General features: G+C 44.1%; 2 protein-coding genes across 19 annotated transcripts in view; one reads left to right on the forward strand and one right to left on the reverse strand.

Annotated features, from left to right (window-relative positions):
• The window catches only part of MTUS1 (microtubule associated scaffold protein 1), a 195,091-nt gene extending 188,428 nt beyond the window's left edge, over positions 1–6,663 (forward strand). For all 15 annotated transcript variants that reach the window (XM_017963732.4, XM_078347416.1, XM_035270184.3 and 12 more), the window contains 3 exons: positions 243–359; positions 3,155–3,252; positions 4,354–6,663. In XM_017963732.4, the coding sequence (XP_017819221.4) occupies positions 243–359; positions 3,155–3,252; positions 4,354–4,567 (429 nt within the window). In that variant the 3' untranslated portion in view covers positions 4,568–6,663. The remainder of the gene's footprint in view (positions 1–242; positions 360–3,154; positions 3,253–4,353) is intronic.
• PDGFRL (platelet derived growth factor receptor like) overlaps positions 4,059–21,439 on the reverse strand; it is a 69,666-nt gene continuing 52,285 nt past the window's right edge. Inside the window, exons 5-6 of one of the 4 annotated variants that reach the window (XM_035270191.3) lie at positions 16,672–16,811; positions 4,059–6,775 (exon numbers count right to left, since the gene is read on the reverse strand). In XM_035270191.3, the coding sequence (XP_035126082.1) occupies positions 6,701–6,775; positions 16,672–16,811 (215 nt within the window). In that variant the 3' untranslated portion in view covers positions 4,059–6,700. Of the gene's footprint in view, positions 7,790–16,671; positions 16,812–21,439 lie in introns of all 4 variants that reach the window. The other 3 variants (XM_035270194.3, XM_035270193.3, XM_002756929.7) reach the window with 3 other exon arrangements.

The raw sequence follows: 21,439 nt of genomic DNA on the forward strand, positions 1-21,439 counted from the left end.
ATGCAACCCATGTTTTTGCATATTGTTACTGATAAATGAGTGAAATGTTTGCAGTATTAGGACCAGTCTTTGATATTAAGGTGCTCTTAACTTCTTTTTCACCTCTTTGAAATTGCTGTCAGACGATGGACATCTGTTGCTTGCTACTTGTTTGTCTAATGTCTAATCAAAGATTCTTCATTAAGAATTTCAACTATGTGAGTACGTGGAATAAGAGCAATATCTTGCTGTGTCCTTTCCAGAAAAACCCTCAGATCATGTATCTGGAACAAGAGTTAGAAAGCCTGAAAGCTGTGTTAGAGATCAAGAATGAGAAACTGCATCAACAGGACATCAAGTTAATGAAAATGGAGAAACTGGTATGTTTCCTTCAGAATCAATGAGGGAGGATCTTACAAATGGGGTCATATCTGTGAAACTGAACCCAGAAGTTTAGAACTATGGAGTTGGGTTAACTGCTCTTAAAAATATTTGGAATTTGTACAAAAGATAACGTTTACATTTTCTTTGCCAAGTTTGTTCAATATATATTCATTGCTGCCTCCTAGAATTTTCTTTTTAAAGGAACATGTAAAACAACATCCAGTTCTTGGAAAACCTACAACAAACAAATCAGGCTTATGTTTCAGTGGTATTTTGAACCTTTGCCTGCATAAGAAAAATGTTTAAATATCTATTTAAAATCAGTACTTCAATATACCACCCACCCTAGACAGGTTTCTTAGATCTAAAACAGTTGGATATATTTAATAGAAATTAATCGCAGTGAAGCAATATGATCTATAGAATTCTTCATGTTGCTTCTTGTGAACTAGCATGTCATAAAAGAATTGTGGGCTGGGTGCAGTGGCTCATTCCTGTCATCGCAGCACTTTAGGGAGGCCAGGGTGGGTGGATCACTTGAGGTCAGGAGTTCGAGACCAGCCTGGCCAACATGGCAAAACCCTGTCTCTAAAATTAGCTGGGTATGGTGGCACACACCTGTAATCCCAGCTACTGAAAAGGCTGAGGCAGAGGTTGCCATGAGCTGAGATGGCACCACTGTATTTAAATTCCAGCCTGGGTGACAGAGCAAGATTCTGTCTCCAGAAAAACAAATGTGTAAGATTAATCCACTTGGACAAGTAGAAAGCATTACCAAAAAGATGAATAACATTGAGTTTGCAGCCTCTAGGACAGAGAATGATGTTAGTGTGTGATGAGTCTGGCCAGAACCGTGTGTGTGAGTGGCATGCTCAGTGTCTGGTGTCAGTCTTGGCCCAACCCTGAAACACAGCTGCTGCCAGCCAGGACTCAACCAAGTTGGCAGGGCTTGGGAAGGCAGCGTTAAGTGATCCCAGACCTCGCAGTGCCTTGCTATTGACCATGCAGCCGCTGTACACCACTGGCCTCTTCTTCTACAAGTGCTTCATTCAAACCCAAACCAGCCCTGGACAGTAGCGGGCACGGGGGCCTCTCTGCTGTTTGGTGTCTGTTGGTTTGCGTTTGGTTTTCTTCTAGAGACTGTTACTTCTGTTGAGAGAGGTAACAGCTCAGCCCCTCTGTTGGCTATACAAGCACTTTGAATTATCAGGAAGTGTTTGTAAAGGAAGGAAAGGAACTCATGGTTGTTAATGAGCCCAACTGAGTATACATACCAGCTCCTGCCAAAGGTCATCCTGCTACAACGGGTCTGATACCGTCTCCTCTGGTAGTTAGGGGATGGCTCGGATGATGCTGTTAATAGTTGCTCTATAGACCATTCATGCATCAAAACTTTCAAAGACTCATGTGCAGTGAAACAGACTTTCCTGTAAACTTAGCAACACATTTAATTTTTGTTGACCTAGTGTTTGCTTCTTGTCACGCCCAGGAGGTATCCTGATAATTCCTGTCAGCCTTGCATTTGTGTGTGTGTGTGTGTGTGTAAGAATGGGTTGATACAATGACGGGGAAACACAGTGGCCTTTGATGAAATTAAGAGACTAAGAAGCACAGGAGGTTTTCCTTATTTTTGAGACGGAGTGTTGCTCTGTTGCCCAGGCTGGAGTGCAATGGTGCAATCTGTGTGCTGCAACCTCCACCTTCACGGGAAGTTTTCTAAGACAGCTTTGCCATGAAACTGGCCCTGCCCGTATCAGCCCTGTGACATTGTCAGGACTAGTTTCCCTAGGATGAGATCACATTTAAAGGACAACACCACAGTCATGAATTCCAGGTTTTTCCACAGTTTTATCTTGGATTCCTTCATAATTACCGAACATTTCGAAGATCCCTTTTTCTTACATTCCAGACTAATTTTCTGGAAAGTTATTTCACCTGAAATGGCTTGTTGTCCTGAGGTGCTTCTGGGTAATAGGATGTCTTAAGAACAATCGGGCTCCAAACTAAGCACCATACTCAAAGCAGGGTAGTCATGCTACAAGGACAGGGACATAGACTTAATCCTGATGCAGCTGTAATATCGCCACTTAATACAACCTTACCTTTAGAAAGTGAGTGGGGGATGGAATCGGCTTTCATCAGGTGAAGTGATTAAATGTCCTCAGGCATCTGATCCTTTATTTGTTTGCCTTGAAAGTTCAGCCTGGGCAGGAGGACAGGAGAGCTGACCTAAGGAGAGCGAGGCCTCCTGGAGTGTTACTTTCATGCCATGCTCTAAGAGCTCTGTAAAATTGCAGCTCTGTGTGGCCACTCAGAGGCAAATGCTGAAGAATTACCATGAATCCGAGTTCAAGTCCATAGTAAATGTCAAGTACTATGAATTGTTGGCCCATGAGTTTTCATCAGATGTGGGAGTCTCCTCCCCGCCCCCCATAAGAAACTATGTAAGCTTTGCTAAGTGTGGGCAGTGTGACTGCAGAGTTTATTTCACATTGAAACAAAAAGAGGCACCAGTTCTTGCAGAATTCCAGAACAACGTGACCTGGAACAAATCCACTACCCGTATGAATATTTAAGCGGCCTGGCATACATTTTTTTAAAATACCCGGCTGCTCCGTTTTGCTGTTTTACATTCTTTTTAGATTCTTTGTGTCAGTGTGTAATATTTCAGGATGCCATTACATTGTCCTCAATTAAATCTCCAAAGAGTGTTTGTGTTATGAGGTGCCTTAAGAAATGAGGGGATTTTTTGTAATACTGTGTACAAGTTGGAATTTTTCTTTATGCCAAGGTGGACAACAACACAGCACTGGTTGACAAATTGAAGCGATTCCAGCAGGAGAATGAAGAATTGAAAGCTCGGATGGACAAGCACATGGCCATTTCAAGGTGAGAATGAAGCAGTCCTGTTTCCCCTGAGCTCCCCGCTCCCTAGCACGTCCAGTGTTACTTTCTGTCCAGGCTCTACCCATGTACCTCCTGGGAAGAGGAGGGAAGCAGATGTTATTAAAGGGGCACTGATTTCTGTCTGGAAAACGTGATTGTAGTATTTGACGCGTTTACCAAAGTGGCCTGGACCGAACATTGAGACCCAGGCCCACAAGCCTTCTCCCGGGCCTCTGGCTGCCTCTGAGAATGCTTTCAGACATAGAAATAGCCCCCACCGTAACACAGTCATAAAACGTATTGAATATTTGCAAAAGTGCCACTCAGCCTCCTATGAAATTGCCCAAAAAGTACATTTTTTTTTTGAGATGGAGTTTCGCTCGTTACCCAGGCTGGAGTGCAATGGTGTGATCCTGGCTCACCACAACCTCCACCTCCTGGGTTCAGGCAATTCTCCTGCCTCAGCCTCCTGAGTAGCCAGGATCACAGGCACGCACCACCATGCCCAGCTACTTTTTTGTATCTTTAGTAGAGACGGGGTTTCAACATGTTGACCAGGATGGTCTCGATCTCTTGACCTCATGATCCACCCGCCTCGGCCTCCCAAAGGGCTGGGATCACAGGCGTGAGCCACGGCGCCCGGCCGAAAAGTACAATTTTTTTTTTAATATGAGGTCTCTGTTGCCCACGCCAGAGTGCTGTGGTGATCTTAGCTTACTGCAACCTCTGCCTCCCGGGCTCAAGCAATCCTTCCACCTCAGCTTCCTGCATAGCTGGGACTACAGGCGCATGTCACCATGCCTGGCTAATTTTTGTGGTTTTAATAAAGATGGAATTTCACCATGCTGCCCAAGTTGGTCTCAATATCCTGGCCTCATGTTGTCCACCCACCTCAGCTTCCCAGAGTTCCAGGATTATGGGCACGAGCCACTGTGCCAGGTCTGTATTTGGGTTTCCTGGCCAGCCAAATACCTGTCACCTTGTGCAGGATTCTGTTTTGTCCCAAAGGAATGAATTTGGACTTTCAGATTTCAAATGCTGAGACACTTTTTTCAAGTAATTATTTTACAGAGATGTACATGGTTTCTGGCTTTTTTCTTCAAGGCAACTTTCCACAGAGCAGGCGGTTCTGCAAGAGTCATTGGAGAAAGAGTCAAAAGTCAATAAGCGACTCTCCATGGAAAATGAGGAGCTTCTGTGGAAGCTGCACAATGGGGACCTGTGCAGCCCCAAGAGATCTCCCACCTCTTCGGCCATCCCTTTCCAGTCACCACGGAATTCTGGCTCTTTCCCCAGCCCCAGCATTTCACCCAGATGACGCTTCCTCAAAGTCAACAGACTCTCTGAAAGCATTTTGATACAGGTCTGCAGGACTGACCCCAGCGAGGAACGTGGGCACAGAGCTCTATCAGCGCACGTGTGATCACCGTAGGGTAACTGGAGCCATCACAGCTGCCGGAATCGGCAGCTTCTGAGACTGGAACTCTGGAGGAAGACTTTTGTCTCAGTCCAAAAGATTCCTCCACACACAGATTTCAGCACCGACACACGGACGTTGTTGCACAAAGCACTTAAAGAACGAGAGAATCTTGTTCATTGCCTTTTTCACCTAAGCATAGGGGGAAAAACTCTCAGGGGCCTATTCAGATGAAGATTTCTAACCTTTGTAATGTTCTTCACCACAGACACCTTTGTGAGTTTTTAGTCTGACTTTGGGGTGGGGAATGTGTGTGAATGAAATGGATGTCAGAGTGTCGTGTGTCTGATGCAGCCTTCTTTGCTGTGTATTAAATGTCAAAATCTGAATATATCTGGATATGTACTAATCAAATAGTAGTCAGTATATACATTTCAGCCAAAGCCATAGAAAAAAAAGCAATAGTTGCTTGCATTATGATCATCTACCACCAACTCTGCTCCGCCCTGTCACGTGGTAGGGAGAGGGTATAACAGGAAAAACTTCGACTTGTCACTGTACATTCTCTGTATCTTTTGGGGGTAACTTCTTGGCAGTTTCGGTGTTCAGCCATGTCAGTTGAAACTAGCTAGATTTTTCTGTAGATTTTGTACTTAACCACGGGAGCCTAACACTGTCCTGTAATCCATTTTCTCAGGCTATGTGTAAATGTAGAACCCGAATTTTTCTATAAAAAAACTGTATAAAGAAAAAGGGCAGTACCAATGGGTTTTTCTGCCTTATTTTTACCTTGATCTGAACTGTCCTTGCAGATTTAACCTGTCTTCTTCTCTCCCATTATTCTCATTTTCCTTTTACCTTTCTCCACCATCCAGAGCCACGAAAGCAAACCACCTACCTCCTACCTCCTTTTCTGTGGGCCAAGGATAAAGGAATATGCTTTTCCAGAGCTAGCTCATCTTCCAGGTGCTCAAACCACTTTCCAAATAAACTGAAGCCTGGACTTGATACTACAAATGTTGGGAAATGTTAGAATAAAGAACAAGAAAGAGGAAATCATTGGCTAGTAGAATTAGAAAGGTAGGATTCGGTGCTTACCGACTAGAAGCACCTTGATTAAACTGATGTCGCAGCATTTGATAGAAGAAACAGTCTGAACATGCTCATTTCTCAGGGACCCTCTGAGGAGTCCCTATCTTTGGGAAGGTAGCAAAATGGCCAGCTGACGAGCGGAAGATGTGGCTTGTCCAACTCTCTTCCAAGTTGCATTTCAGTTTCTTTCCAAAACTTATTAACTCCCCTGATTTTGAGACTTTGGAAAAGGTGGAAGGAAAAATTGTGGCTTTATATCCCCCTCCCTGCATGTGTCAACACTGTGATGTCAGTATTTACTAATCTACATTCAGTGGCTGTACAAATAACCACTGTAGTAAGAAGATTCAGGATACTAGAGGTGGATTTTTGAGTCATTTACATGTATACTACATAGCAAGTTGATATTCATGATGCATGTTCTTTTAAATTAGTGATTATGTGTCTTAAGTCTAACTTCCAATAGTTATCATGTATGTAATACCTTCCATATTTGCTTCTGATAAATGGAAATGTTAGATTCACTGTCACCTCCTGGGATATCTGTGCTCACGCTTCCAAGTTGTTCTCAATGACATTAGCCAAAGTTGGGTTTGCCATTCATCCCTTACGCATGGTAAATCTTGTGTTGTTCCCTGCTGTCCTCCGTAGTATGTGACTGGGAAATAAATCTTACAGCAGTTAATAAAAAAAAAAAGTCTTTGGAGGATGGGAGAGAACAGGGGAGAAGATAGGAAACATAATAGAGAATTTTTGAGATTTCGTTTAAACCAAATGTTTTACGTAGGATGCAACATGTTGGCACGTCAGAAATACGGATGTGTAGACAACTGTAGTTGTGCTCAGTTTGTAGTGATGGAAAGTGTATTTTACTTTGATCAAATAAATAATGCTGGAATACTCAAGAATTGCATCCTCTGACATACCTCACTCTTCCCAGTGTCACCAAGCGCACAGCCTTTTTAACAGCACAGGAACGATCACGTCTCCTCTTAGTTTATTTTCCAGGAATTTCCACTGCAACCACAGAATAGGTCATGGCCCGAAACTTGGCTCATGGAGCTACAGGTAGAGCTAAGCTTTTCTTTTCTCAATTCAAAGCTGTATTTGAGAGAGAAACTTGGCTGGTTTTAATAATTTTTGCTGTATAAGAAAATTGGAGAAACCTGGTAAATATTTTTGACTATGATAAAAAAATGTCTAAACAAAGTTGAATGTTCTTAATATATGCATCTATTTTATGTTGAAAGCTAAACCTCTAAAAACAGGTTCTAGTTATTGAATAGACCAATCTAGAAGTAGCACCCTTGAGTGCAGCAGTTTAAGAAAAAGAAAAAAGCACACGATTTTCCTCAGTACTTTGATCAGTTATCTCACATTTGCTTTAAAGTTGCTACTGAGACACAAATGACATTTCTAAGCATTTGAATCTGGAGTTGCCGTTTACGGATAAGTAATCAAACTAGTACATTTTAAAATTCTCCTGTATTGTGGTGGTTTATGACAGAGAACACTCGGTGTTGACCCAGGTGTCCCCACCACCGAGCCTTTCTGTGCTCATTTAATAGAAGTGATTATATAGAATTGTTTACACATATATAAAAACTAGGAACACATATCTAGGTAAGCAATCAAAATGCATGCTTTCTGTTAGAAACGTTAACACGTCTGTGAATAGACTGGATGACTTCCTCTTAGTTTGGATGTCTGGGTCGGGCTCACAGGACGCTGGGGTTTGGTGCTGGACATCAGCCTCTGGCAAAGCACTAATCAAAAGAACCCCAAAGCTGATAGTGTATACAAACGGGCTTTCCATAAGTTCATGACATTTGCTTTTCCAACTCAGGAAAACTCAACAGTGGTAGCTACTGTGGTCTGTCCTTGAAGATTCTGAGCAGTGCAAATGTAATATCCTGCATCAATGGTCTCAAAGTCTTCCACTGTAATGACACTCTGGGAGATTCTCGTGGTGTGTCCCAGTCCTCTGTGGATCAGCCTCCAAGTGTCTTGGATCGTCACAGGCCTTTCATCCTGTTTAACGACACCCACAGAGACTGAAGCACGAGGGTCAAGCTGCTATAAACAGCTCCCATTCACCCAACACTGTTGAGGGTTCCTTTCAAAGGGCAAAGCACATGCTTACAAAAGACTGTTTAGTATGCGCAGCTCATAAGCTGTGGAAGCTTCTACACTGAAATCACTTTAGGCAAACAGAGCCTTGAATTTCATTATGTTGTTTGGTGCTGTCTTTCTGCCCTTTTCTTCTCTAAGTTTCTACTTAAGCTAAACTTTATGCTTTTAAAACACCAAGAAAGTGGAACTGGTATTAAGCAGCAACAGGGACAAAATTTTCCACTGGCCACGCTTTTCACATTGCCCACTTTCCTTTCCTAGGTAAGTAGTTTTTATTTACAGAACTGAAAGAAGCCTGAAAAAAACCCACTGTAAAAGCTCCCAATTGCCCAGATTTGGAAGAGGGAGAAGTATGAATAGGCTAACGTGCCCTAGGACTCTACTGGGAGAAAAGCTGTACCAAGGATGGGTAAGATAATGTACTAGATGACATGATCTCTATTTCTGGAACGTGAAATGGTCACTTTTGAGATGTCCAGCCAACTCTGGTAATGAGAACATAGTATTTTCCGAATTAGTTTAACAGAACTAATATATTACTAAGTGAATACCTTTTCTTATAAAATACTACATAGCAATGTAGAAAGAAAACACCTCTATTGAAAATCATCAATGTCATGTAAGTATGACCAACACTTTTGATAATCAAGCACCTAGTACCAAGATGTTGGAAAACACTGTTCCCCAGAGAGTGTTATTTTCCACCAATCACAGCCTGTAAGCCAGAAGGACGTCAGCTACTGAATGTGTGTTGAGAGGCCAAATCTATTCTGGCAACAAAGGGATTATTCCATGCTGGTAGCGGAGCTGTTACTTTAGCAAGCAGATCATGCACAAGGGCTAAATATGCTGCAATTGCTTTGATGAGAAGTCTATTTTAAAATGATCTCTGGCCTCACAGCACCTTTTTGGCAGGGTCGGTTTCTATGCGCACTTGGTGGATGCCTGCTCAGAGCCGCCTGCCGTGGGCACAGCTTGTTTAGAGAACACTCTAGCCAAGTGAAACACGGGGGTAGAAGGAAGCAGCAGAAAGAGCCCTGTGGGCACACTTGGTCCCCAGGGAAGCCACTTCTGACTTTGTCTCACAGAGGTCCTTGGGAAGGGCTACCAGAGAAACTGGGAAAAGACCACAGGGAGAAGGAAACTTCTAGCTCAACTCTCTAAAAGTTTTGACTGAACACAAAGTTCCTGTACAGAACTCGGGTGAGGGGATGAAGCGGGAGTGCAGACACAACACAGAAGCCATGGCAAGTAGGGAGATGTGGAACCTGAAAGCCCTGTTTGCTTTCCTACCCAGGAGGCTGGTAGCCTGGGGCAGATTCTCAACCCTACTCACCCACTGCCTAGAAACAAACTGAGTGCTGTGGGTGGGGACAGAGGGAGTAAGACCATCCATTTGGGCTACATAGGACCTGGGTGAGGCCTGTAACTGCTGGCTTTCCCCCACTTACCTGGTGACGTGCATGACACAGCAGAGCAGCCATAATCCAGAGCAGAACATAACTCCATTGGCCTGAGAACCACACCCCCATCCCCAACAGCAGCCATAGCGACCTACCCAAGGAGAGTCTGAGCTCGGACATGCCTAGCCTCGCCCCCACCTAATGGTCTTTACCTACCCAGATAGCCAAAGACAAAGGACATAATCTGTGGGAGCTCTAGGGTCCTGCTCACCACCTGATCATCCCTATACTACCAAAGCTGATGCTCTCTTTAAAGTGCCACCTCCTGGCAGGAGACCAACCAACACAAAACTAGTACAATAAACAAAACTACAGCTAAGAACCCTCACAGAGTCCATTTCACTCCCCTGCCACCAACATCATAGCAGGTGCTGGTATCCATGGCTGAGAGACCTGAGACATCACAGGACTCTGTGCAGGCACCACCCGGTACTAGCCCAGAGTCCAGCAACTCTGCTGGGTGGCTAGATACAGAAAAAAAAAAAAATAACAATCACTGCAGTTTGGCTCTCAGAAAGCCACACACATAGAAGGGGAAGAGCATTACATCAAGAGAGCACCCCATGGGACGAAAGAATCTGAACAGCGGCCCTCGAGCCCCAGATCTTCCGTCTAACACAGTCTACCCAAATGAGAAGGAACCAGAAAAACAATTCTGGTAATATTTCAAAACAAGGTTCTTTAACACCCACAAAAGATCACACTAGCTCACCAGCAACTGATCCAAACCCGAAGAAAGCCCTGAATTGCCAGAAAAATAATTCAGAAGATCAGTTATTAAGCTAGTCAAGGAGGCATCAGAGAAAGAGGAACTCCAACTTAATTAAATTTTCTTTTCTTTTCTTTCTTTCTTTCTTTTTTAATTTTTGAGACGGAGTTTCACTCTTGTTACCCAGGCTGGAGTGCAATGTCGCAATCTCGGCTCACCGCAACCTCCGCCTCCTGGGTTCAGGCAATTCTCCTGTCTCAGCCTCCTGAGTAGCTGGGATTACAGGCACGTGCCACCATGCCCAGATAATTTTTTGTATTTTTAGTAGAGACGGGGTTTCGCCATGTTGACCAGGATGGTCTCGATCTCTTGACCTCCTGATCCACCCACCTCGGCCTCCCAAAGTGCTGGGATTATAGGCTTGAGCCACCGCGCCCGGCCTAATTAAATTTTAAAAAGACACAAGATATGAAGGGAAAAATCTTCAGTGAAATAGCAAAAATAGGAAACAATCACAGTTTCCGGAAATGAAGGACACACTTAGAGAAATGCAAAATACACTGGAAAGTCTCAGCAACAGAATTGAACAAGCAGAAAAAAGAACTTCAGAGCTCAAACATAAGATTTTTTAATTAACCCAATCAAACAAAGACAAAGAAAAAAGAATTTAGAAGACTGAACAAAGCCTCCAAGAAGTTTGGGATTATATTAAACAACCAAACCTAAGAATAATTGGTGTTCCTGAGGAAGAAGAGAAATCTAAATGTTTGGAAAACATATTTGTGGGAATAATCAAGGAAAACTTCCGCAGCCTTGCTAGAGAGCTAGCCATCCAAATACAAAAAGCTCAAAGAACACCTGGGAAATTCATCAGAAAAAGATCATCACGTAGACACATAGTGATCAGGGTATCTAAAGTCAAGAGGAAGGAAAGATGTAAGAGCTGAGGCAAAAGCACCAGGTAACCAAAAAGGAAAATGTATCAGATTAACAGCATATTCCTCAGCAGAAACCCTACAAGCTAGAAGAAATTGAGGCCCTATCTTCAGCCTCCTTAATCAAAACAATTATCAGCCAAGCATTTTGTGTCCAGAGAAACTAAGCTTCATAAATGAAGGAAAGAGAGTCTTTTTCAGGCAAATGCTGAGAGAATTCAGCAGTACCAATGCAGCACTACAAGAAATGCTAAAAGGAGCTCTAAATCTTGAAACAAATCATTGAAATATAGCAAAATAGAACCCCCTTAAAGCATAAATCTCACAGGACCTATAAAACAAAACAAATTAAAAAATAAAAACCAAGGTATTCAGGCAACAAATAGCATGATGAATAGAATAGTATCTCACATCTCAATACTAACATTGAATGTAAATAGCCTAAATGCTCCACTTAAAAGATACAGGATGGTAGAATGAATAAAAAGTCACCAACCAAGTATCTGCTGTTTTCAGGAGACTCATCTAAAACATAAGACTCAAAATCTTAATATAAAGGAGTGGAAAAAGGTATTCCATACAAAGGCACACCAAAAATGAGCAAGAATAGCTTTTCTTTTCTTTTCTTTTTTTTGTCTCACTCTGTTGCCCACACTGGAACATAATGGCGTGATCTCCATTCATTGCAACCTCCGCTTCCTGCGTTCAAGCAATTCTCGTGCCTCAGCCTCCTGAGTAGCTGGGTTTTCAGACACAAGCCTGTCTTATATAGGAGTAGCTATTCTTATATAAGACAGAACAAACTTTAAAGGAACAGGAATTTAAAAAGACAAAGAGGAACATTATATGATGATAAAAGGACTTGTCCAATAGGAAAATATCACAATGCTATTTACATATATGCACCTAACACTGAAGCTCCCAGATTTATAAAGCAATTACTGCTGGACCTAAGAAATGAGACAGACTGCAACACAATAATAGTGGGAACTTTAATACTCCACTGACAGCACTAGACAGGTCATCAAGACAGAACATCCACAAAGCAACAATGGATTTAAACTATAACCTAGAACAGATGGACTTAACAGCTATTTACAGAACATTCTATCTAATAACTACAGAATATACATTCTATTCACCAGTACATGGAACATTCTCCCAGATAGACCAGATGATGGGCCACAAAACAAGTCTCAATAAATTTAAGAAAAGTGAAATTGTATCAAGTGCTCTCAGACCGCACTGGAATAAACCTGAAAATTCCAAAAGGAACCCTCAACACATACAAATACATGAAAATTAAATAACCTGCTCCTGAATGATCCCTGGGTCAACAAGGAAATCATGATGGGAGTTAAAAAAAATTCTTTGAATATGCCTGTAATCCCAGCACTTTGGGAGGCCAAGGTAGGTGGATCACTTGAGGTCAGGAGTTCGAGACCAGCCTGACCAACATGGTGAAACCCCATCTCTACTAAAAAATACAAAAATTAGCCAGCCAAGGTGGCTGGCATCTGTAATCCCAGCTATGCGGGAGGTTGAGACAGGAGAATCGCTTGAACCCAGGAGGCGAAAGTTGCAGTGAGCTGAGATGCAATATTGCACTCCAGCCTGAGCAACAGAGCAAGACTCTGTCTCAAAAAAGAAATTCTTTGAGCTGAATGATAGTAGTAACAGAATGTATCAAAACTTCCGAGATACAGCAAAGGCAGTGCTAAGAGGAAAGTTCATAGCATTAAATGACTATATAAAAAAGCCTGAAAGAGCACAAATAGACAATCTAAAGCACACCTCAAGGACTAGAAAAACCAGTCCAAACCAAATTCAAACATAACAGAAGAAAAGAGACAAAGATCAGAGCAGAACTAAACGAAAAGATATAAGAAACGAAAAGCTGGTTCTTTGAAAAGATTTAAAAAAACTGATAGACCATTAGCGAAATTAACCAAGAAGATCCCAATAAGCTCAACTAGAAATGAAACAGGAGACATTACAACCAGTGTCAGAGAAATATAAAAGATCATTCAAAACTACTATGAATACCTTTACACACACAAGCTAGAAAACCTAGAGGAGATGGATAAACTTCTGGAAATACACAACCCTCCTAGATTAAACCAGGAAGAAATAGAAACTCTGAACAGACCAATAACAACCAGTGAGATTGAAATGGTAATAAAAAAAAATTGCCAATAAAAGTAAGTCCAGGACCAGATGGATTCACAATTGAATTCTATCACACATTCAAAGAACTGGTATCAATCCTATTGACACTGTTTCACAAGAGAGAGAAAGAGGGAATCCTTCCTAAATCATTCTGTGAAGCCAGTATCGCCCTAATATCAAAACCGGAGAAGGACATAACAAAAAAGAGAAACTACAGACCAACATTTCTGATGAATATAGATACAAAATCCTTAACAAAATACCAGCTAATCAAATCCAACAGTATATCAAAGAGAGTCCACCATGATCAAATGGGTTTCATACCAGGGTGGTTTAATATACACAAGTCACTAATGTGATATGCCACATAAACAGAATTAAAAACAAAAATCACATGATCGTTTCAACAGTCACAGAAAAAGCATTTGATAAAATCCAGCATCTCTTTATGATTAAAACCCTCAGCAAAATCAGCATAGAAGGAACATACCTTAAGGTAATAAAAATAGTCTATGACAAACCCACAGCCAACATTACACTGACTGCGGAAAAGTTGAAAGCGTTCCCTCTGAGAACTGAAACCAGACAAGGATGCCCACTTTCACCACTTTTATTCAACATAGTACTGGAAGTCCTAGCCAGACGAGATAAAGAAATAAAGGGCATCCAAATCAATAAAGAAGAGTCCAACTGTCACTGTTTGCTGATATGATCATATACCTAAAAAACCCCTAAAGACTCCTCCAAAAAGCTGCTAGAATGGATAAATTAATTCAGCAAAGTTTCAGGATACAAAATTAATGTACACAAATCAGTAGCTCTGCCATACACCAACAGTGACCAAGTTGAAAATCAAATCAGTAACTCAACTCCTTTGATAATGGCTTCAAAAAAAAATAATAAATAAAGAAATACACCTAATCAAGGAGGTGAAAGACCTCTACAAGGAAAACTACAAAACACTGCTGAAAGAAAACATAGATGTCACAAACAAATGGGAACACATTGCATGCCCATACATGAGTAGAATCAATATTATGAAAACGATCATACTGGCAAAAGCGATCCACAAATTGAATGCAATTCCCACCAAAATACCACCATTATTCTTCACAGAACTAGAAAAAAAAATCCTAAATGTTATATGGAACCAAAAAAGACTCTGCATAGCCAAAGCAAGACTAAGCAAAAAGAACAAATCTAGAGGCATCACATTACTTGACTTCAAACTATATAAGGCCACAGTCACCAAAACAGCATGGTATGGTATAAAAACAGCACAAAGAGCAGTGGAACCGAATAGAGGACCCAGAAATAAACCCAAATATTTACAACTGAACTTCAACAAAGCAAACAAAAACAGAAAATGGATAAAGGACACCCTATTCAACAAATGGTGCTGGTATAATTGGCTAGCCACATGTAGGAGAATGAAACTGAATCCTCATCTTTCACCGTATACAAAAATCAACTCAAGATGGATCAAATACTTAAATCTAAGACCTGAAACCATAAAAATTCTAGAAGATCACATTGGAAAAAGCCTTTTAGACATTGGCTTAGGTAAGGACTTCAAAAGCAAGAAACAAAAAGCAAATGCAACAAAAACAATGATAAATAGATAGGGCTTGATTAAACTAAAGAGCTTCTGCACAGCAAAAGAAATAACCAGCAGAGTAAACAGACAACCCATAGACTGGGAGAAAATTTTTGCAATCTATACATCTGACAAAGGACTAATATCCAGAATCTACAAGAAAATCAGGCAAATCAGCCAGAAAAAAAATCCCATCAAAAATTGGGCTAGGGACATGAATAAACAATTCTCAAACGTCCAAAAACATGAAAAAATGCTCCACATCACTAATGATTAGGGAAATACAAATCAAAACCACAGTGTGATACCACCTTACTCCTGCAAAAATGGTCATAATTTATGTTGGCATGGATGTGGTAAAAAGAGGACATTTCTCCACACTTCTGCACTGCTGGTGGGAGTGTAAACTAGTACAACCACTACAGAAAACAGTGTGGAGATTCCTTAAAGAACTGAAAGTAAAACCACCATTTGATCCAGCAATCCCATTACTGGGTATCTAACCAGAGGAAAAGCAGTCATTATATGAAAAAAGACACTTGTACACATGTTTATAACAGTACAATTCACAAGTCCAAAAATATGGAACCAGCTGAAATGCCCATCAATCAATGAGAGGATAAAGAAATTGTGGTATATACCATGGAATATCACTCAGTCATAAAACAGAATGGAATAATGGCCTTTGCAGCGACCCAGATGGCATTGGAGACCATTATTCTAAGTGAAGTAACTCACAAATAGAAAACCAAACATGGTATGTTCTCACTCATAACTGGGAGCTAAGCTATGAGGACACAAAGATAGAAGAATGATGCAATGAACTTTGGGGACTCTGGGAAAAGGGTGGGAGCTGGGTGAGGGATAGAAGCCTATACGCTGGGTACAGTGTACACCACTAGGGTGATGAATACACCAAAATCTCAGAAATCATCTAAAGAACTTATTCATGTAACCAAACACCTACTGTTCTCAAAAACCTACTGAAATTTAAAAATGACAAAATACATTAAAAACAAAGAACACTCTGAAGGACTCCAGGAGGTGGTTAGACTCTGGTTGACCCAGAAGATGGGACTGAAATTGAGGTGGGGGCAGGAGGAAAGAGAGGATTCTTCCTTTCCCTTTCCTCCTACTGTCCTTAAAAAAAAAATAAAAAATAAAAATAAAACTTGTATTTTAGGCTCAGGGGTATATGTGCAAAAATTTGTTATATAACTAAACTCGTGTCATGAAATGACAGATCATTTTATCACCCTGGTATTAATATTAGGCCTCAGTGCCCATCAATTATTTCTCCTGATCCTCTCCCTCCTCCCACCCTCCACCCTCAAGTAGGCCCCAGTGTGTGTTGTTCCCCTCTATGTGTCCATGTGTTCTTATCATTTAGCTCCCACTGATAAGTGAGAACGTGCGGTATTTGGTTTTCTGTTTCTGTGTTACTTTGCTAAGGATAATGGCCTCCAACTCTATTCATGTTCCCACAACCATTCTTTTTCATGGTTGCATAGTATTCCATGGTGTATATGTACTACATTTTCTTTATCCAGTCCACCATTGAAGAGCATTTAGGATGATTCCATGTCTTTGGTATTGTGAATGGTGCTGCAATGAGAATTACTGTCCCTTCTTGGTTAAGGGTTTTTTTTTCCAACCTGCCTATGAAGAGGGTACATTGAGCAAATTAACTAATGAAACTCCATCTTTCATTTCCTGTCCTTAAAAAAAATTCATTTTTAAATATACTGAAACATCTTCAAAGAAAACAAGAAAGCCCTACCGCCAACATAACCTCTCATGTTACTTGCACTTCTTAAGTTATGGCCTCTATCACTGGGTGAGGACCAAACTGTGAATTAAAACCACCGGCTGAGACGCAGTTGCTGAGACGCAGGTGCCACACTCACCTTCTGCCCTGGGAAGATCCACCTGAATTCTACCTCCACATCAGGCTCCCCCAAGACAGTGCAGAGCACACTGACATCGTCCCCACTTCTCACTTTGTTTGAAGAGGCCAAGATGGTTGTTGAGGGAGGGCCGCTGGGAACTGGAAGCAAGCAGGAGACAGGGAGAGTGAGATGAGACCCTGATGTAACCTCGAAAACAAACCTACAGACGTGCTCTTTTCTATGGAGAGAAATGGACTTTTCTGCCTTCCTCACAGCTTCCTGATCAGCGCCAGGGCGGTGCGAGCCCGCCACTTAAGCCACCTTTACCTGTTGACCTTGGTGGTCTGGGAGGAGGCAAGCACCAGGACTTCCCGGGACAGCCTCCAAGCCTGTGATTAGATGAGGAGGCTCAGAGGGAATAAAGAGGGGAGGGGAAGAAGTCTCTAGGGAAAAAGTAAGCAGGAAGTACTGGGTGGTGGCAGCCACAGGGGTGGTGGGGGGCAGACAGGCGTGTGGCTGTCCATCTGCAGAAGGGGAGAAAGTCTAAATATACAGATGAGAAAGATGTTCGCATGCAGGGCACAAGTGCTACCTGGGTTTGCAGTGCCTTGCTTCCCCACGTTTCAGAAACACATGTCTTCATTATGCTGAGTTCACTCAACAAGCTGTCTATTTTTTTACTTAGCAGTGGGGTCTCTGTCCTCCAGGCTGAAATGCGGTGGTATCATCTTAGCTTGCTGCAGCCTCCAACTCCTGCAACTTGGAGGACAGTTCGAGCTATCCTCCCATCTCAGCCTTCTGAGGAGCTAGGATTACAGGTAAGAGCCACTGCACCTGGCTAACTTTTCCATGTTTTGGTCTACGTTGCCCAAGCTGATCTCCAACTCATGGCCTCAAGAAATCCTCATGCCTTGGCCTCCCACAGTGCTGGGATTACAGGTGTGTCAGTGAGCAATTTCAATGGCAGCCTTGAGCAAGGCTGTGCTAGTAGCTGGGCCTAGAGCAGGGAGAGACATGGACCTGATCTCTGAACCCTTGGAGCCTGTATTCTCTGGCCAGACACTTAGGGAGTCGCTGTATGGTTAATTTAAAATGCTGTGCTAAAAGCTATGAAGCAAAAGCCGAGCGTGCTCCAAAAGGCCAGATGAGAATCGTCTGAGAGCCAGCAAGGGCTTCCTCGAGGGAGCAATGTTTGAACTAAAATTTCAAGGCTCAGCTTCAAAGACATGGTCAGGAGAAGCAGGGAGGCACCAGCAGCCTGGGAATGCCCATGTGCATGGCTCCAGGTGAGAGGCGGTGGTGCAGTGGAGGAGGGCTGGGGAGGGGAGGGGAGGGCAGCAGGGGAGGGCTAGGGAGGGGAGGGCTACAGGGGAGGGCTGGAGTGGGGAGGGGAGGGCAGTGGGGGAGGGCTGGGGAGGGAAGGGGAGGGCAGTGGGGGAGGGCTGGGGAGGGCAGTGGGGGAGGGCTGGAGAGGGAAGGGGAGGGCAGTGGGGGAGGGCTGGGGAGTGCAGAGGGCTAGGGAAGGGAAGGAGTGGAGAAGGGCTGGAGAAGGAAGGTAGTGGAGTAGGATTGGGGAGGGAAAGGTAGTTGGGGAGGGCTGGAAAGGGGAGGGTAGTGGAGGAGGGCTGAAGAAGGGAGGGAAAGGCAGTGTGGGAGGGCTGGGGAGGAGAGGGGAGGGCAGTAGGAGAGGGCTGGGGAGGGGAACAGAGGGGAGAGCAGTGGAAGAAGATGGGGAGGGGAGGGGAGGGCAGTGCGGGAGGGCTGGGGAGGTGAGGGGAGGGCAGTGGGAGAGGGCTGGGGAGGGGAGGGCAGTGGAAGAGGGCTGGAGAGGAGGGGAAGGCAGTGGAGGAGGACTGAAGAGGGGAGGAGAAGGCAGTGGGGGAGGGTTGGGGAAGAAGGGGAGGGGAGGGCAATGGGGGAGGGCAGAGGAGTGGGGGAGGGCTAGGCAGGGGTGGGGAGGGCAGTGAGGGAGGGGAGGGGAGGGAAGAGTGAGACCTGGCTGGGGAGGAAGACAGAGATGAGTCCATGCAAGACCATTCAGGCCACACAGAGGATTTGGACTTTGGTTCTAGGGGGAACCTACCAAATGGTTTAATTAAAATCAGGGGCTGGGCCCAGTGGCTCACTCCTATAATCCCAGCACTTTGGGAGGCCAAGGTGGGAGGATCACCTGAGGTCAGGAGTTGAAGACCAGCCTGGCCAACATGGGGAAAACCCCATCTCTACTAAAAATACAAAAAGTAAGGCCAAGCGCTGTAATCCCAGCACTTTGGGAGCCGAGGTGGGCAGATCACCTGAGGTCAGGAGTTCAAGACTAGCCTGACCAACAAAACCCCATCTCTATTAAAAATACAAAATTAGCCGGGCATGGTGGCACATTCCTGTAATCCCAGCTACTCAGTTCTCTAAGGCAGGAGAATCACTTGAACCCAGGAGGCAGAGGTTGAAGTGAGCCAAAATCACAGCACTGAACTCCAGCCTGGGTGACAGAGCAAGACTCTGTCTTTAAAAAAATAATAAAAAAGAAAGAAAAAACAGCTACAGTGTGGACAACAGAGTGGAGAAAAAAAGTCAGACATCAGGGAGAGCGGTGATAAAGTATCTGCATTAGTCCACGGCAGAGGTGATACTGGCTTAATCCATTTTTTGCCCTGAGGGTGGAGAGAAACAGTAGCATTTGAAAGTGATTTAATGAAAACAGTAGAAAGGACTGGGAGGAGAAAGGAGGCAGCTTGACTTCCAGCCCCAGGCCTGTCTCCTGGGTGAAGGTAGTGCCGTCACCAAGACAGAGGAGGAAGAAGAACCAGATCCAGGGAGGATGGTGCTGAGTCCAGGGATGGCACAAGGAGGATGGGGGCCCTGAAGCATCTCAGCACACACCAAGGTGGACAGCGGATACATGGGCCTGGTACTCCCAGATCTGGCCACTTCCACTCACTTGGGAGTTATCAGTGTACAGATGTGAAGCAGACCCAGGGAAAGAACGGGGAGTGGGAAAGAAGGGTACCTGGGTAGGGACGGGGCACCAACATTTAAAAGCTGAGAGAAGGCTAAGAGCTGACCAAGCAGAGATTTTTTGTTTGTTTGTTTGAGACAGAGTCTTACTCTGTCATCCAGGCTGGAGTACAGTGGCATGATCTCACCTCACTGCAACCTCCACCTCCCAGGTTCAAGCAATTGTCTGCCTCGGCCTCCCGAGTAGCTAGGATTACAGGTGCCAGCCACCATGCCCACCTAATTTCTTTTTTGTATTTCTAGTAGAAACAGGGTTTCACCATGTTGTCCAGGCTGGCCTTGAACTCCTGACCTCATGATCCACCTGCCTTGGCCTCCCAAGGGACTGAAGATTTTAAACAAACAGTCTTAGAAACAGAATGAGGCTGTTTTACCCAGCGAGCCTGCTGGATGTGAAAGTGAAACTCGGCAGGACTAACAGACCTCCCTGCCCTCAGGAAAGGGGATTTCAACACAGTGGAACGGATGGAAGTTACCAGGAAAAGAAGTATTTCACGTATGAACACCCTGAATTGAAACTCCTCACTAAAATGGCCACATTAAAAAAAAAGAAGTTCCATTTTTAATTGGGAGCTTGATCATATTTCAGCTCTGTCAAGAGGAAAAGAGTAAGGCCAACTGGAAGAGAATGAGGCGGGAATTTGAAAACTCCAAGTGATAGCAGAAGAAAGGCAGAACAAAATGCAAAAGACACCAGGCAGGCAGAGTGGATGAGAGATGGGGGATTTGTGGCAATGCCCTCTACCCACCCATGGGGAGTGTCCCAACAGCTCTTAAGTCTCTGGGTACAGACATGGGGAGGTTAGCTGTGTTCATCTAGGATGGTTCTTTCCTGGACAAGAGATTACAGAGAAGAGGGTATGCGGGGCACGGGTGGCAGGTCCTGATGTGGTGGGACCCAGGTGGGGGGGGAGAGCAGAAAGCCCCGGGGAACAGTGTGGGGCAGGGAGTGCAGGTGACGATCGTGGTGGAGGGAGTCATCGAACACATCATCCTGGGAAAGAGAAGCCCCGTGACTGGAGCAGGGGTCGGCCTCGGTGGTTGCTGTCACGGTGGTGGGGTTGACACGTTCATGTTGCAATGAGGGTTGGAAGATCTGAGACGGAGCAGATGAGGGGTCCATGAACCTGGCCAGTGGGTTCCAACTCAGTATCAAAGTCACCCTAAAAATGGAGTGACAAGCAGGGCCAGGAACCAACTGCCAAAATGTTTGATGAACTCATGGGAGTTAAAGGAAAAGAAATGAGAACGCTGGTGGAGCCCACAAAGAGCAGAGGTTCCCAAGAAAAGGGCAGAGAATGAGGGCTGGGAGGCGTACAAGAAGGATGCCAGCCTTGAGGTGGCAGTGAACAGCGTCCTTTGGAGACAGCAGATTCGTGTTAAGACCAAGAACCGGGAGGAGGCTCTAAAGGAGTCTGGGGACATAGAAGATTTGCTGATCAAACACGGGGGCAGCACCAGAGTGAATGACGGAAGGATTTGGCTGGAATGGAGAAGAGGGGTTTTCGGTTAGGGTCACGGCAAGGAAGGAGAACATCCAGGAAGTGGTGGTGCCGAAGGGAAGCCTTCAATAACAGCATAAGTGGGCCGAGCATGATGGCTCACGTCTATAATCTCAGCACTCTGAGCCCAGGAGATCAAGACCACCCCAGGCAATGTAGGAAAACAAACAAAAAGTTAGCAGGGCATGGTGGTGCATGCTGCAGTTCCAGCTACTCAGGAAGCCTAGGTGGGAGGACCACTTCAGCCCAGGGCTTTAAGGCTGCAGTGA

This window comes from Callithrix jacchus, chromosome 13 (assembly GCF_049354715.1).
Source record: "Callithrix jacchus isolate 240 chromosome 13, calJac240_pri, whole genome shotgun sequence".
NCBI lineage: Eukaryota > Metazoa > Chordata > Mammalia > Primates > Cebidae > Callithrix > Callithrix jacchus.